Here is a 16,793-nt window from a genome sequence, read left to right as displayed (position 1 = left end):
AAATTTCCCTCTAATTTGCATACCACAGTGCTTAGCTTCTGACTGTCATCAATCATGCACGCATCAACCAGGGCCAAAATGTTTTGCACTTGTGTTAGCCAGAGATATGCAAAATTCCAGCCCCTTGGCATTGTTTGCAGCAGACAAAGAAATGTTTGTGCAGATAGCTTGGCGGGAGGTTGATGTACTGTCCACCTTTCCATCTTTCTTGACCAGTAAAATTGAGAGACCAGCAGAACCATTGGCTACTTGCCACTTAGATGTATTCTTAAGGTTCTTAAGCACTTTTAGCTAAGGTTCTTCATTCCCTGTGGCACTATACAAGGGTCATTTTGTAGAAAAAGAGCTACAGGAACTCATTAGCATAACTCATTAGCATGTGCCATGCCCCTTGACATCACTGGAAGTATGTCATTGGCATAACAGGTTTGCATGTGCCACACCCCCTGGCATCACCTAGGTGTGTCAGAAAGCAACACCCACACAGACAACAAAGCCAGCAAAGCACAGATTTTTAATGTTTTAATGTTGCCAGTGCACTCTGTACATCTGGGGAGGGGGGACATACAGTAACATTCAAGAACATTGTTTCTATGCTTTTCTAGAAAGATTAGAGCAGCTCCACACAGACAACAAAGCCAGCAAACCACAGATTTTTAAATTAAAAATTCCAGTGCACATGTACATCTGGGGAAGCAGGACATACAGTGACATTCAAGAACAGTGTGTTTCTATGCATTTCAAGACAGATTAGAGAAGACAGACAACAAAGCCAGCAAAATACACCGGGGGTGGGGAGGGAAGATATACTCACCGCTTGCAGGCTGGGAGGATGGGATCCAGAGACTGCTGTGGGCCACTGGCCGCCACAACTGGCCTGCAGGCTGGGATGATGAGCAGCACAGGCCACAGCGGTGCCGGATGCCAGCTCTGGAGGCCACTGTGGGCTGCACGCCACCTCGACCGGCCTGCAGTCTGGGAGGACGAGCATTCCAGGCCGCAACAGCACTGGATGATCATAGGGGAGTGTTCCCCCACCTGGCAGTGGCCCACTCATGGTCATTTTGGCCCAAATCCAGGCTGAAACAGACCCAAAATCGCTCGAAATAGCCATTTTGGGTACATTCTGGCCTTGATAGGGCCAACATGGCCCAGATTGGGTCAGTGCCATACAGGGGAAGCATCCCCTGCCAGACATTGACCCAATCCCGGGTGTTTTGGCCCTGACCCAAGCCAAAACTGGCCCCAAAGGGCCAGAAATGGCCAATTTGGGCCTGTTTGGGCCTGGATCAGGGCCAAAACAACCCAAACCTGGTCAGTGCCAGGCAGGGGAGGGTTCCCCTGCCTAGCAGTGACCAGATCTTGGCCCCGATCCAGGCCAAAATTGGCCAAAAATGTCCAGAAATGGCCATTTTATGCTCGTTTTGTCCCGGATTGGGGCTGAAACATCTGGGACTGGGTCAGTGCCTGGCAGCGGAGGGTTCCCCCACCCGGCACCAACCCAATCCTGGCCATTTGGGCCAGAACGGGCCCCAAATGGCCAAAAATGGCCATTTGGGGCTGGTTTTGGCCCGGATTGGGGCTGAAACAGCTGGGATCGGTTCGGTGCCAGGCAGGGGAGGGTTCCCTCGCCCGGCACCAACCCAACCCCAGCCATTTCAGCCCTGATCTGGGCTGTTTCAGCTCAAATTGAGGCTGAAACACCCCAAAATGGCCTCAAGCAGGTGGGCGGGGCCACCTGACTGTGGGGGGAACTGCTGGAACTGTGTTCCGGTGCATTCCCCCTCCAAATGAGCCCTGGCACTATAGTTAATAAAGTTATCTGGAGAAATTCACTTTATATGTAGCTTGGTAATCTCTCAGTATGGGACTACACAGAAGAACGAAGATGAAAATGGGGTTGCACTTACCTGTAACCATAGTTCATTGAGTGTCTTCTGCACAGGCACATATTCCCTCCCTCCATCCCTGCTGTAAGTGTGTTTGCTTGTACTACATTATACCTCTGGGGGCTCAGGAGAACTGAGGGAATGGGGGCACTCTGCCTCTCTACCTGCAGCTTCCATTTGTCAACTTGGAAAGAAATCCCTCATTTATTTATTTTCTTAATTTATACCCCTCCTGTCTCCCCAGTGGGAACCCAAAGTAGGGCCGTTTCCAGACGGCCCCCCCGCCTCGCGAAACGTCGCGCGTCATCGCGCGTCGTTGCGCAGAAAACGCGAAATATCGCGTTTTCTCGCGCGAGTTTTGCACGACGTCGCACAAAACTCGCGCGAGAAAACGCGATATTTCGCGTTTTCTGCGCGACGACGCGCGACGTTTCGCGAGGCGGGGGGCCCTCTGGAAACGGCCTAGCTTATATCATTCTATCCTCCATTATATCTTCAAAACAGCCCTGTGAGTTAGGTTAGGGCAGAGTGGGGATTCAAACCTGGGTCTCCCAGATCCTAGTCTGACATTCTAACCACTACACCCCAATAGAAGCTATGTTCCAAGTAAACACAGAAAATTGACTTGAGTTAAGAATTTATCATTTCATATTAATTTATTTATTAAGAAAGTCAAAAATACTGTTTATGTTATCTCTTGACTGTAAAATTGCAAGATTATTATCATTTCAAAACAAATAGACAAAACAAACTGTATACAGTTTGGGAAGCTTGGATTCTATAAATAATATGTTTTCTTACAACTAGTAGAAGCTGATTTTCTGATCACATAATGTGTATAATCTCTGGATTCATTGGGCACATAATCGGATGTGTTCATGATACTTTCTGATTTCTGTTTTTATCACTCAGATATACTTATGGAAATAACCTTTGTTTAACCTTAGTAATTATACAAATGCAGAACTGCAAGCAATCCTAAACATTCTATGCTGGTGTATATGCATGCAATGGTTAAGTGGTTGGGATGCAAATCAGCACTCTGCTGGTTTGAACTCCACTACAGCCATGACCTCAGCAGGTAACCTTGGGTAAGCCACACCTCTCAGCCCAAGTTCCTCAGTTGTATTGTGGGGATAATAATATTGTTCACCATTGGAGGCACTAATCTGTCCAGAAGATTATTATTATAATTATAACATAATTATGTTATTATTATCATCGTTATTATTATACTATGCTGACCCAACACAATTTAAGATAGTTTTTGTTATCATTACAAAGTGTGAAGTATTATATTTAATGAGTATTAGCATAAAATATACCCTCACCTGGATAACCCAGGCAAGTCTGATCTCATCAGATCTCAGAAGTTAAGCAGGTTGACCTTTGTTAGTAATTGGATGGGAGATCTCCAACAAAGACCAGGGTTGAAAAGCAGACAATGGCAAACTATCTCTGTTAGTCTCTCACCTTGAAAACCCCACTAGGGGGTCACTATAAGTCAGCTATGACAGCACTCTCCACCACCAGTCTATATATCAATATATATAAAGACAAGTGTCCTGACATCAATGCCCAGCTCAAACTTCTGGACCTAGAAACATGAAATTTGGGGAGAACATTCCTTTCATGATGAGAACACTCGCTAAGAAGGGATTTTAAGAAATTCACCTCCTAAGGGAGTAAAAAGGGGTAAAATGTGTTTTCCGAAAGGAATACAGCTTCCCTGTGCGGCTAGCAGGCTGCTACCTGCTTGTGTTCCCACCCATCTTGGCCACTCTTCCCTGATTGGGCCAGCCTTTCAAAGTCATTTGCATATGCGGGCTGATTGGGGCTCACAACATTCTGCATCTCATCCCCCCTCCCCCGAGACAGTTGGAACACAGAGGTCATTTGCGTATGCAGCCTGATTGATCCTAACTCCCCACATTCTGAACAGTATGCAGTTGCTATTGGGAGTCATTGAATGTATCCTGAGGTAAAATGCACCTCCCAGTCTTCCCCTAAAAGTTCATTAGGGTTGTCAATCTCCCTGTGGGGTCTGGCTTTCCTGTGTGGCTGGCAGGCTCCTGCCTGATTGCACCCTCCTCTCTCTGATTAGTCAGGTGTGGAGCTCTGTGGTCTGAAATAAAAAATAGGTAAAGGAAACTGCAGACAGTTGAAGAAAGTAGTTAAATACCGTGGTGAAGCATGAGTATCAACCTAGTGTAACATATATGAAAACTGATATGTATTTTTGAATGTGAAAACCTGGTCATTTTTGGAGAAATAGTAGTTCTGTGTTCATCTGCAAAATTTTACTCATTCTGATTCATTTGCTATGGAACAAGTAATATCTGTGTTTTTACACTGTATGAACCTCTGTCCCATGCTGCATTCCTAAATAACAGCTCCCACAAAAGAAAGTCATATAAACAGTATAAGTGCAGCTATTAAAGCATGTTTCTCAATACAGTTTTGAAAACAAGAGTTACTTATGAGAGCCAACTCTTGATTCTATGTTGCAGGTAGATAGTCTTTGAACTTACAGGGTTTATATCCCCCTGTTTTAGATGGCAATGAATTGTACCCCTTTAGATGGTAACAGAACAAGAGAGAGCCAAAAGGGGCTCGAGGAAGCACGCCAAAAAAAGCAATGGACACCAAAATATGAACCGTGTGAATTATATTATTGGTGAATGAACAAGTACTGAATATATCATAACATAAGTTATCAAATAAGTTCACACAAATAAGTTCAAAGAAAATGGTTCCAACACAGGACAGCGCTGCTTGATGCTTTCATAGCGTTGAAATATTGACGAATAGTAGTAGCAACGCCGTCAGTGGTTTCCAAAATCAATAAATTAGGCTCCAAAGTCAATAAATTAGGCAACGAGCCGTGCCAGCCTCAATTCTTCACTCATTTCAGAGGAGTTCTCCTTCTTCAGGCCATTTATGTTCTAAAAATAAACCGCAGTGCAATGAGCTACACAACCCCCATTACAGTACATTGTACATAAATATTTCACATAAATATTTTTCAAAGTAACCAACTCACAATTATTGTCCATCAAATTCAAACGCCCAATCTCTATCCATAGAGAAGCATCATGCCTTGCCTGGGAGAGGAGGAATATCTTCCCTTTCCCCGTTATATACAATGACCAATAAGCTTCATTGGTCATTTAAAGGCACCGCTCATTTCAAAAAATGCCCTTTGTGGCCGCATTATTTAGGGACTATATAAAAACCATAATTATAATCCCTATCCGGTGTTTACAATGATTAAAAATACAATACGGTTCGATTTACAATACAAGACAAATGCTTGGAGGGGAATAAATATATAAATAAGTGAATAAATACAATAGTAATAATTAACAATGATATAAATAGCAATAATAAATAATTTATTACAAACTTTAAAATAGTTCATGCTATTTAAATAGATCTGATTGATTTAAGATTGGTAAACAATTTTATTCCATTTAAAAAACTATATCCCATAAAATATATACAGTACTTGTTCATTCACCAATAATATAATTCGCACGGTTCATATTTTGGTGTCCATTGCTTTTTTTGGCGTGCTTCCTCGAGCCTCTTTCGGCTTTCTCTTGTTCTGTTACTTGTTAGAGGAAGCCTTTCCTGTTTTTTGCGGCCCCTTTAGATGGTAACAAATCACTGAATAAGTGTTCAACAAGCTTCTCTTATTCAATCCCACCAGTGCTACAGATTGTTGGAGAAAAGTGGGTTAACATAGTTAAAATTCAGAGTTGCAATGGATCTTGAACAACAGAGAGTCAGACGCTTGTTTACTTTTAAGAAATATTTACTTTTAAGAAACATTTAAAGGGAAAAGGTACATGGGATTCCTACAAAAACAAAGAACTCTATTTCCTACATCTTTACTCTACAAAGACCACACAAGCAAAAAAATGGAGAATCTGCATCTTCTTCAGCCTGTTAGAGAAGAAGTCACCTGACGTATTAACCAATAACAGTTTCTCAGTTTCCTGCTTTTAGATATATAAGGCTAATGGCTTTCTGCCAGGTTTCCTTCCAGGTCAATACAAACGGAGTACACTGGGTAAACACAGTAACCCCATAATGACTGAATGTCAGAACTTGCAGCCTATATTCCAACACAGATAAATGCACAGGATGTAATCTGATTCTCTGAATATTTACCCCCCATGGTAAATCCTGTTGTGCTCAGTAGGGTTTTCTAGCTACACTCTGCATTTTGGAAGCCCAGATGATCCTATGAGCTGGGGCCTGGACTTCCACTCCAAAGTATGGTCCTAATGTCATCATTGCTTTACCTGAAATTGTAAGAAGGGAATGAGCTCATAATACTAGGCAATCATATTAGCAAAGTACTTCTACTTGGTGAATTGGGTGCAAGTGCTGTGTTTAGATCATATTTGTGTTACAGTTCACTTTTTCTTATTTAGGAGTTGTATAAATCAAGACTGGTCTTATATGAATGAATAAAAAACTGTGACCAGTTTTATTGGCTTTAAATGCTTTTATTGCCGACTTTTTGTCTGCCAGGATCTCCTGTGCCTTTAAGAGTTATTTGATAAGCACAAATTGTGCAGGCAAAAATGGCTGTTTGCAGTGCTAATGTTTATAAGGGTCTCACTAAAGCAGTCCATTTTGTGAGATGTGCTTCAGGATACTTTGCATGTGACAGAAGAGAATTGGGTTCACCTTTTGAATCATACGGTGTATGCCATTAAAATGACAAACTGTTTTGGTCTATTCCTGCCTCCAGGAATTATACGGCAAGTCTAGGCATTATGTTTTCTCTACTTTTAACTTTGTTTTACTTTGTAGTAGAGCTCTTTGCACTAACCTGGTGGACGTGGGGAAAAAATAAGTGCTTGTGGGCAGGCCATGCTTTTAAAGTCTGTGTGGTGAAATGCCTTCCAGAATTTGCTTCAAGTTTTCTCATAATTGAGCTTGAACTCTGTACAGGCTCAGAGATTACAAAATGCCTTTTACTTGCTAGCAGAAAGGGAGGGAAAAGGGAGTAGGTATGACAGATATCAAGCACGAAGCTACCCAGTGTCATAGAAATGAGAACAGCTCTAGCTAGGAGAAGGACAATAGGCAACATCACCTTTCTGACATCACACATAGAACTACATGCTTTGGGAGGCCAAAAGGCCTTCTGGGTCAGGAAAAGAAAGAGTGGTTGCACCAAAACCAGATTCATTAAAAATTGCCTGTTTGGAGGCAATTTTTAATGAGTCGGGCTTCATAATGACCTTTAGTTCCCCCATTGTGCTGAAAAATGATGTTATTTTCCAGCATGATGGGAGAGTGAAGAAGGGTCAGGCTTCTCCCCTCTGCCTTCCCCCCAACCAGCCAGGTGAGGGGGGCAAGGGGACAGCAGGTGGGAGTGGGGGATCCCAATGCACAGTGGGAGTGGGCTGGCAAGCCTACTTTGGAGGGAGTTGATCCCTCATTCATAGTGGGATGAGTTTGGCCTACTGGGATTAGATAGTAAAATACGATAAAAACTAAGTAAGGCAGATATGTCAGGGAGCTTTGCTGTTTTCAAGAAAGCAAAACTGGAGAGTATAATACATTCATATTTGTTACCTGTTTCTTAATCAGGTGATAGTCAGATCTGGACCTGGCACTTTTCTGAGTCTGGCAGTTTACGATGACTGGATCTTCTGGACAGACTGGGTGAGAAGAGCTATTCTGCGATCCAATAAATATACAGGTGGAGACACAAAAATTCTTAGATCTGACATACCACATCAGCCAATGGGCATCATAGCTGTTGCTAATGACACTAACAGCTGTAAGTTACCGTGCACAAAATTAATATTTATTTACTGGGAATTATTTTAATAACTTCAATGAAATTACTGTTTTTGCATTTAATTCCTTGTTTAATTATATAATAGGTTCTGTCATATAGGTAAGAAACTGCTTAAACTAAGAACTACCAATTTTGACAAAGCAGTGAGTAGTGAAATGTATGTTCATACTTTCTCGGCTTGCAGGATAAGTACAAAGGAAAGGTCTAGAGCTAACTCATTTCCAGGATTTTGCAGGAATCTGTTCAGAATAGGCATCATAAAGTTGCACTTTTGTTGGTGAAAATTCCTCCTCAGATTTGCTTAAGTGGCAAAGTGTGCTCACCAGCTTATAGTGCCAAAATGTGGCTATACATATTTTTCATGTAGATAGCGGTGGTGTCTCCCAGCTAATTTTGCCAAGCCCTCAACTGGAAACTACCCTATTATCTTCTGCCAGGGCATGGACTTGTAGCAATACAGTCCTTTAAAAAAATTACTATTGCACTTAGTGAAATGAAGTGTTAAAATTCTTCCCCTCATCCGCAAAAAGGATAGAATATATGATTCTTGATGAACCTGCCAGAGTGAAGACCCACATAAATGCAGAACTTTGGTCCTCCTTGGCCAAAATTGGAAAATGCCTGTTTCATATAGCATGTATCCAAAGTTATGTATAGTTTGCCATATGTTCTTTCACATTCCTCTTCAAAATGAAATGAAAAGTTTTGCAATTATTTGATTTAATCTCCACATGCACACACATTCACAACTCACAACTTTTTGACAGATAAAAACACCAGACTGAAATATTTTCCAACACAAATTGTTTTTGAAAGTTGCATTTAGTTAATATAGTGGATAGATCATAGGATGGAGCAGGAATGCCTGAATTCAAATTTCCTTCAGCCATATATTATCCCGATTGACCTTGTGAGTTTAGTCATTCAGAGTGCTAGAAAAGACAACAAAAACAGCTCCCTTCGCTCCTCTAAGTGACAGCCTTTTAAATACTTACAGAGAGCAATCATGTCTCCCCTCAACCTCCTCTTCTCCAAACTGAACATTCCCAAGTCCCTGAGTCTTTCTTCACAGGGCTTGGTCTCCAGGCCCCTGATCATCCTGGTTGTTCTTCTCTGTACCTGTTCCAATTTATCCACATCCTTTTTAAGTGAGGCATTCAGAACTAGACACAGGCACGAACAGCAATTTGAACGGAAAAAAGCCACAAACATTGGGTTCAGCTGTTCGCAAAGAAGCCATTCATGAGGCCCCATTCTGAATGAACAAGTGGTCATTGCAAAACCTTGTTCGTGCGTTTGTCAGCCATTCATCAAGCCAGACAGTCTGGCGGCTTTCAATCAATTCCCCTGGCAACAGAGGTAGGGAGGGACTGAACTCTGTATCAACTCCTTCTGGATTTCCTTCTGGCTTTAACCCTTCAGCTTCCAGCAGACAGTCCAGTTTTTGCCACTCTGAAGAGAAAATGACAGCAAAGGGGGTGGTGCTGGCTCTCCCAGTGCAAGAGGAACGGAGAGAAGTCTCTGCCGGCTCTGCCACCTTGTCCCTCTGCCACCGGGGAGAACGAAGCCCCACAGTGCGGGTTCTGCCCACTGTCAGAGGGATGAGGAAAGTCCCCCTCATCCCTCTGACAGCAGGCAGAACAAAGCCCCGTGATGGTGGCTCTGCCCGCTGCCAGAGGGATGAGGAAAGTCCCCCCGTCCCTCTGACAGCAGGCAGAACAAAGCCCCATGACGGCAGCTCAAGGGGAGTCCCCTTGTCCCTCTGACAGCAGGCAGAATGAAACCCCGCGGCATTGGCTCTGACCTCTGTCAGAGGGAGGAGGGGAGTTCCCTCTGACAGCAGGCAGAATGAAGCCCCGTGGCAGCAGCTCTGCCCACTGTCAGAGGGAAAAGGGGAGGGGAGTCCCCTTATCCCTCTGACAGTGGGCAGAATGAAGCCCCGCAGCGCCGGCTCTGCCCACTGTCAAAGGGACAAGGGGAATCCCCACGTCTCTCTGACAAGGGCCACGAACACCAAACACTGAACATGTTCGTTAAGGGGACATGTTCGCTTCTGTTCATTGTTCATGGATGGCAACGAACAACGAACAGGGTGTTTGGATTCCCCCCCCCCTTCTGTGCCTATGTCTATCCAGAACTGCACACAATACTCCTTGCAACATAATTTTGAAGATGTATACCAGTATGAGCTCCTTGGAGGAAAAATTGTACACGAATATGATAAAATATCTATGCTGAGTTTAGCCCCATCTGCTTAATTGACATCTTAGAAATTCTTCTTGTGGTAATATTAATATACTGTGCTGACTGGTTACTTTTGTAGTTCCCAGAATGGAGTGGAAAGAAAAATTATATTGAAACTTACCAGTGAAGAATCTCAGATAAGCCAATCTTTTTTTTTTTGTAATGTAAACAAGACTTGGAAGAAAATTGCATTTCATTGGGCTTGTCACTTAACTTCCCAAACAATGGAGCAAGTAGCTTCAATGTGATAGAAGATTTATTGATACTTTGAATTTTTTTTTGATACAATCGTCTTTTTTCAGGTGAATTGTCTCCCTGTGCCCACATGAATGGGGGATGTCATGATTTGTGTCTTCTTACTCCTGATGGCCGTGTAAATTGTTCCTGTAGAGGTGATCGAATACTGATAGATGACAATAGATGTGTGCGTAAGTAATATTTCCTGCAGTGATATCCTGTTTCTATTTTTATTTATTTACTTAAAATATTTATATCCAGTATTTCACACAACTCAGGGTGGCTTACAAATTCACATTTTTAAAAACTATTAAACATAATAAAACCTGCAAAAGTCCCTCCTCCCAAAGCAATGCTTGTAACCAGCACCCCATTTAAACCCCTAGCAAATAGAGCAGCCTTGCAGAGACTCCTAAATACCTCTTTGCCTCCCCTCACCTCAGGGGGCCCATTCCATAAGGTGGAAACTCTGATATAAAAGGCACAGTCTCTTGTTGATGCCTAGAGGGCTGTTCAATAGGGAGAACAATTAGCAGGTGAACCAGCTGAGGATTCAACTGGCATATGGGAAGATATGGTCCTTTGATATGCAACTAGCTTTAAAAGTTATAACTAACATCTGTAGCTATCTTAAAATTCGGGATATGCATTCTTCTCAGCTAGCCCCTGACAATACTCTGGCTGCTGCATCTTGAAGCAGGTCATGGAGGAGGAGCAATGGGGACAGCATTACCACAATGTTCTGATGTAACTTTAGGGATGAACCCCAAAGTGATATAATCGCGTTAGCACAATGATCTAGCATTCACTGGAATCTCTATGGTATTATGCTGTTTTCCCACCATTATTCCCCCGTTACAGCTCTGTTAGTGTCTTGCCATGAAAACCCCACCAGGGGTCGGCATAAGTCAGCTGTGACTTAAGGGCACTCTCCATCACTACCCTACTGACCTATAGCTGGAGATCTCCCAGCAGCAGCCCCTGGCCACCGTAATTGACATTTTAGAGTTCTTTCAGAGGGTAAGTAAACATGTACTTAGAACTGATTATCTAAATAGTGGATTGAATTCAGACCCTGAGGTGCATTTTTGCTTCTGTCAGAAAATCTAAATATATAGTTGACATGATCCAAATGTGCTTTCTATTCACTAAAGGAATCCTTTCCTCCACAAAGACTTTGCAACAGTGCTCAATTATTCAGAGAAAGTACAGGAGTCTATAATGAAATACATAAACTCCACCTCCTGATTCCCTGTCCTCATAAGTCATACCTCCAGCTCCATTCTTAAATAATGCTGTACAAATTACTAATCTAGGACAGACATAGGCAACCCCTGACATGCATGCCAACAACAGCACAACACACCATTTTGCCTTGCACCAAGAGCTAGATCTCTGGCCAAGCTACTGAGGCACAGGTATAACTGCTGGGCCCAGTGGTATGGAAGAGAAGAGACCTTACAAAGTAGCACCAGTCCTTTTATTAAATTATTTTTTGAATGTATATTTTTCTGAAATCCTGTGAGGGTGTCACAGGTCTGTAGAGAAATTTGGCCTATTTGCACCTGCCCTATTTTTGGGTTTTTTTGATCTGCATGGGAGGCACATTCAGAAAGGATTATATAATTCTAGAATGACTCTCAGAAGGCATGTGCGGTTTAGGCTGTGAGTTTATATTCAACAACATCACTTTTAGAGCAATGGAACATACTATAGGTACTTCTAGAAGGTGTTAGAAAATTTCCATTTCAGTTTTGGTTCCAGAACAATTCTGTTCCATTACTAGTTTGTTCCAGGTGAGCAGGTGCCAGCTTGGAACGGATCCATTTTGGGTTTTTTTGTTTCTATGAGTTTTGGCCCATTGCTTGCATGTTGGCTGCACATGCACAAATGCATGCTGTTTTTTTCAAGGGAGGTGGTGGGAAAATGAGACTCCGAGTCAGCTCAGAAAAAGAAAAGAGTCCTGAAAGACTATGACTGAAGTCTCCCTTCCAAACATTTCCAATGCTAACAGGATGGGAAGACTCAGTTGGCAGTTTCCTGGATTTGGTTCAGTGTTCCGAAAACTGCTTTAACAAACCAAACCAGTGAGAGCCAGTTTGGTGTAGTGGTGAAGAGCGCGGGACTCTAATCTGGAGAGCCGGGTTTGATTCCCCACTCCTCCACTTGAAGCCAGCTGGGTGACCTTGGGCTAGTCACAGCTCTCTGGAGCTCTCTCAGCCCTACCCAATAATAATAAATAATAACATTTGATTAATATACCACCCTTCAGGATGACTTAATACCCATTCAGAGTGGTTTACAAAGTATGTCATTATTATCCCCACAACAAAACACCCTGTAAGGTGAGTGGGGCTGAGAGAGCTCCAGAGAGCTGTGACTAGGGGTGTGTGCTTCAGGTGTCCGATTTGGGTAAAATACCCAAATCGAACCCTATTTGTAAAGATTCAGGAATCCCGAATCAAAGCTTCCACAAACCATTTGGGTTGGTTTGGAAGCTCTGGGGCAACTTTAAAGGGCCCCTTGCAAGTGGCAGTTCCCTTTAAAGTATCAGCTGTTAGGTGGCTGGGGAGTCCCCCCTCCACCACCTAACAGCTGCTAGTATAAAGGGACTTGCCCTTGCAAGCTGGCAGGGCCAATTAAAGAATCAGCTTGCAGGCGGCAGGGGGGGGATCCTCCCCAGCTGCCTGACAGCTGAGAGTTTAAAGGGACTTGCCCATTGCAAGCGGCAGGGCCCTTTAAACAGCCCAACCCCCACCTCCATAGCCCTAGCCCCCACACACACACCAGCCCCTCCCCAGCCCCAGCCCCCCACTTACCTCTGATGTTGGGGGGGCAGCCTCCTCCGCTGCCTTGCAGACCTGCAGCAAAGGAGAAGGAAAAAAAACGCCCTTTCCACCCCCCAAATGGCAGCCGCAGCTGCCATTTGAGGGGCAGAAAGGGCCCTTTTAGGCTTCCTCCACTGCCCTGCAGGCACTCAAGACAGCAGAGAAGGCTGAGAAGGGCCCTCCTGCCCCTCAAATGACAGCAGTGGCTGTCATTTGAGGTGCAGGAGAGCCCTTTTCAGCCTCCTTTGCTGCTCACTCTGCAGCAGAGGAAGCCCAAAAGGCTCCTCCCACGGCTCAAATGACAACCGCAGCTGTCATTTGAGGGGTAGGAGGGCCCTTTTCAGCCTCCTTTGCTGCCTATTCTGCAGCGGAGGAAGCCAAAAAGGGCCCTCCTGCCCCTCAAATGACCACCACAGTCGTCATTTGAGGGCCAGGAGGGCCCTTTCCAACTTCCTTTGCTGCCTGCTCTGTAGTGGAGAAAGCCTAAAAGGGCCCTTTCTGCCCCTCAAATGGCAGCTGTGGCTGTCATTTGAGGGGCAGGAGGGCCCTTTGCAGCCTTCTGCCCTGCCCTGCGGGCCTGCAGGGCAACAGAGAAAGCCAAAAAGAGCCCTTTCCACCCCTCAAATGGCAGCCATAGGCATTTTTTCCTTCTCCTCTGCTGCAGGTCTGCAAGGCAGAGGAGAAGGCCTTCACCGCCCACCCCCAACATCAGAGATAAAGTAAGTGGGGGGCTGGGGGTGGTAAGGGGCTGGGGTGGGGGTTGGGCTGTTTAAAGGGCCCTGCCGCTCGCAAGTGGTAGGGATCCCCCCTGCCGCCTGCCAGCTGATAGTTAAAGGGCCCTTTTCTGCAAGTAAGGGCTCTTTAAACTATCCGCTGGCAGGCGGCTGGGTGGGATCCCCCCCTGCTGCCTGCCAGGAGATAGTTTAAAGGGACCTGTGCTTAAACCTGCAGGGGGGTGATGGGTGAGGGGGTGGGGGTGCTGGAGAAAACCCAGCCCCCTGAGTCACTTTGGAATGCTCCGAACCTTTATGAAGCATTCTGAAGCTATTCAAACACCCAAATCTGAAGTGTCTTGCCGCTTCAGGTTTTGGGTGTTCCCAAATGTTTTTGGGTAAACCCAAACCAGGAAACCCAAATATTTTCAGGCTGCACACCCCTAGCTGTGACTAGCCCAAGGTCACCCAGCTGGCTTCAAGTGGAGGAGTGGGGAATCAAACCCTGTTCTCCAGATTGGAGTCCTGCACTCTTAACCACTACACCAAACTGGCTTTCAAACACCTCACAGGGTGTTTGTTGTGGGGAAAATAATGACATACTTTGTAAACCACTCTGAGTGGGCATTAAGTTGTCCTGAAGGGCGGTATATAAATCAAATGTTGTTGTTGTTGTCGTCGTTGTTGTTTCTGTATGTATTTTCAGCTCGATGTATTGTCGAAGGCTTTCACGGCCGGAGAACGATGGTTGTTGTGGGTTTTCCGGGCTGTATTGCCGTGGGCTTGGCATTGTAGTTCCTGACGTTTCGCCAGCAGCTGTGGCTGGCATCTTCAGAGGTGTAGCATCAAAAGTCAGAGATCTCTCCTTGTAGGGCTCAGTCTCCAGACCCCTGATCATCCTCGTCACTCTCCTCTGCACCCTCTTGATTTTTTCCACATCCTTTTTTAAATGAGGCCTCCAGAACTGCACACAATACTCCGGGTGCAGCCTGACCAAGGTAGTATAGAGAGGGGCTATGACCTCCTGCGATTTCAACGCTATGGCTCCTTTGATACAACCCAGGATTGAATTGGCCTTTTTTGCCACCGCATCACACTGACTGCTCATATTTAGTTTACAGTCTACTCTTACCCCAAGATCTCTTTCACATATACTACTCCCCAGAAGTGTCTCCCCCATCCAGTATCTGTGCTTCCCATTTTTGTGGCCCAGATGTAATACTGTGCACTTGTCTTTGTTGAATTGCATCCTATTCACAGCTGCCCACTTCTTCAGAGTATTCAGGTCTTGTTGAATTTTAATTCTATCTTCTTGAGTGTTTGCTACTCCTCCCAATTTGGTATCATCAGCAAATTTAATGAGCAGCCCTTCCACTCCTTCATCCAGATCATTGATAAAAATATTGAAAAGTACCGGGCCCAAAACTGAGCCCTGTGGCACCCCACTGGACACCTCCATCCAATCTGATGAAACACCGTTGACTACCACTCTTTGGGTGTGGTCCTCTAACCTCTTCCCTATCCACCGAACTGTCCTATAGACCAGTCCACAGTCTTCCAGTTTGCCCATCAGAATGTCCTGGGGGACCTTATCAAAAGCTTTACTGAAATCCAATCAAAGAAGGAAACCAAGTTGGTCTGGCAAGATCTGTTAGGGACAAAACCATGCTGACTTCCCCGTATCACTGAGTGGTCCTTCAGATGCTTACAGATTGATCCCTTTAAAATCTGTTCTAATACCTTCCCAGCAACAGAAGTCAGACTGACCGGCCTGTAGTTTCCCGGGTCATCCTTCTTCCCTTTCTTAAAGATTGGGATAACATTCGCTCTTCTCCAATCTTGTGGCACATCCCCAGTCCTCCAGGAGGCCTTGAAGATGATGGACAGGGGTTCTGCAAGTTCTCTAGAAAGTTCTTTCAGCACTCTTGGGTGCACCCCATCCGGCCCAGGGGATTTGCATTCATCCAATGCAGCCAGATGCCTCTCCACAACCTCTCTGTCAATGTCAACTAGCCACTCAGGTGTCCTGTCACATTTTCTACTATCTCTAGATGTGCCTGAGTTCTTCAGGGAGAAAACAGAAGCAAAAAAGTCATTAAGCCTGTCTGCTTTTTCTCTGTCCTGCATCAGAGTTTCTCCATCTACTCCCAACAGCGGTCCAATTGCCTCCTTTACCTTGCATTTGTTTCTAACATATCTGTAGAAGTTTTTCTTATTGTAGCGAGCCCTCCTGGCCAGACCCAGCTCATACTGAGCTTTGGCCTCTCTGATGGCTGATCTGCAGTACCGAGTAACCCTCATATACTCCTCTTTAGAGGTCTGTCCTTCTCTCCATTTCCTGAACATTTCCTTTTTCTCCCTTGGCTTATTCTGGAGCTCTCTGTACATCCACATTGGTTTCTTGGAGCCCTTACCGTGTTTCCGTTTTGCTGGGATAGTGAGGGCCCTGGGATAGTGAGCGCCCTATTATACATTATGCAAAGTGTCAGATAAGAGAATAAACTCTGCTTTATTTTGTGATGCTGGAAAATTACTCATTCTACAATCCAAAGTTACATATATATACAAGGAATCTGTTTGAGAAGGCAGGTGTGGGTGTCAGTGAGAGAGGAGTCTCTCAGGAATCTTATTCCCTGTACAATGCAGATAAAAAGCTGTACCAAAATGGGAAGCCTTCTATTTCTGCTTAACTGCACTAAAATTAATAAGTACTTCTTACAAATATTATCTTTGGTACCCAAAAATAAAATCCAAACTACCCTAAAATGTGTGGCATAAAACCCTTAGCTGTCTAATATCTCATTCTGAACATGGTCCCAGTGTATGGATCAAAAAATCCACACAATGGGAGCTTGTATTCTCAGGAGAGAGTTTTCTATAAACCTGTGGAAAATCTCAGATTTGTAGAAAAATCTGAAAACTGGAAGGGGGGGGGGGGCGGGAGCAAGGGTTATTTTTTAAAAACTCAGATTTTACTCCAGAACAGGAGAGGAAGCAGTGGCCAGTGGAGAGATGAGATTCTTCTTCTCCATGAGTTCTTGCAAGTCCCCCTCTT

At 44.5% G+C, this 16,793-nt stretch overlaps 1 protein-coding gene across 1 annotated transcript in view; it reads left to right on the top strand.

Moving 5' to 3' along the window:
* LRP1B (LDL receptor related protein 1B) overlaps positions 1–16,793 on the top strand; it is a 1,076,743-nt gene that overhangs the window by 798,645 nt on the left and 261,305 nt on the right. Inside the window, exons 44-45 of the mRNA XM_054970106.1 lie at positions 7,503–7,695; positions 10,263–10,388. Coding sequence (XP_054826081.1) covers positions 7,503–7,695; positions 10,263–10,388 — 319 coding nt within the window. The remainder of the gene's footprint in view (positions 1–7,502; positions 7,696–10,262; positions 10,389–16,793) is intronic.

This window comes from Eublepharis macularius, chromosome 2 (assembly GCF_028583425.1).
Source record: "Eublepharis macularius isolate TG4126 chromosome 2, MPM_Emac_v1.0, whole genome shotgun sequence".
NCBI classification, from domain to species: domain Eukaryota; kingdom Metazoa; phylum Chordata; class Lepidosauria; order Squamata; family Eublepharidae; genus Eublepharis; species Eublepharis macularius.
This window is presented reverse-complemented; position numbering and strand designations above follow the sequence as displayed.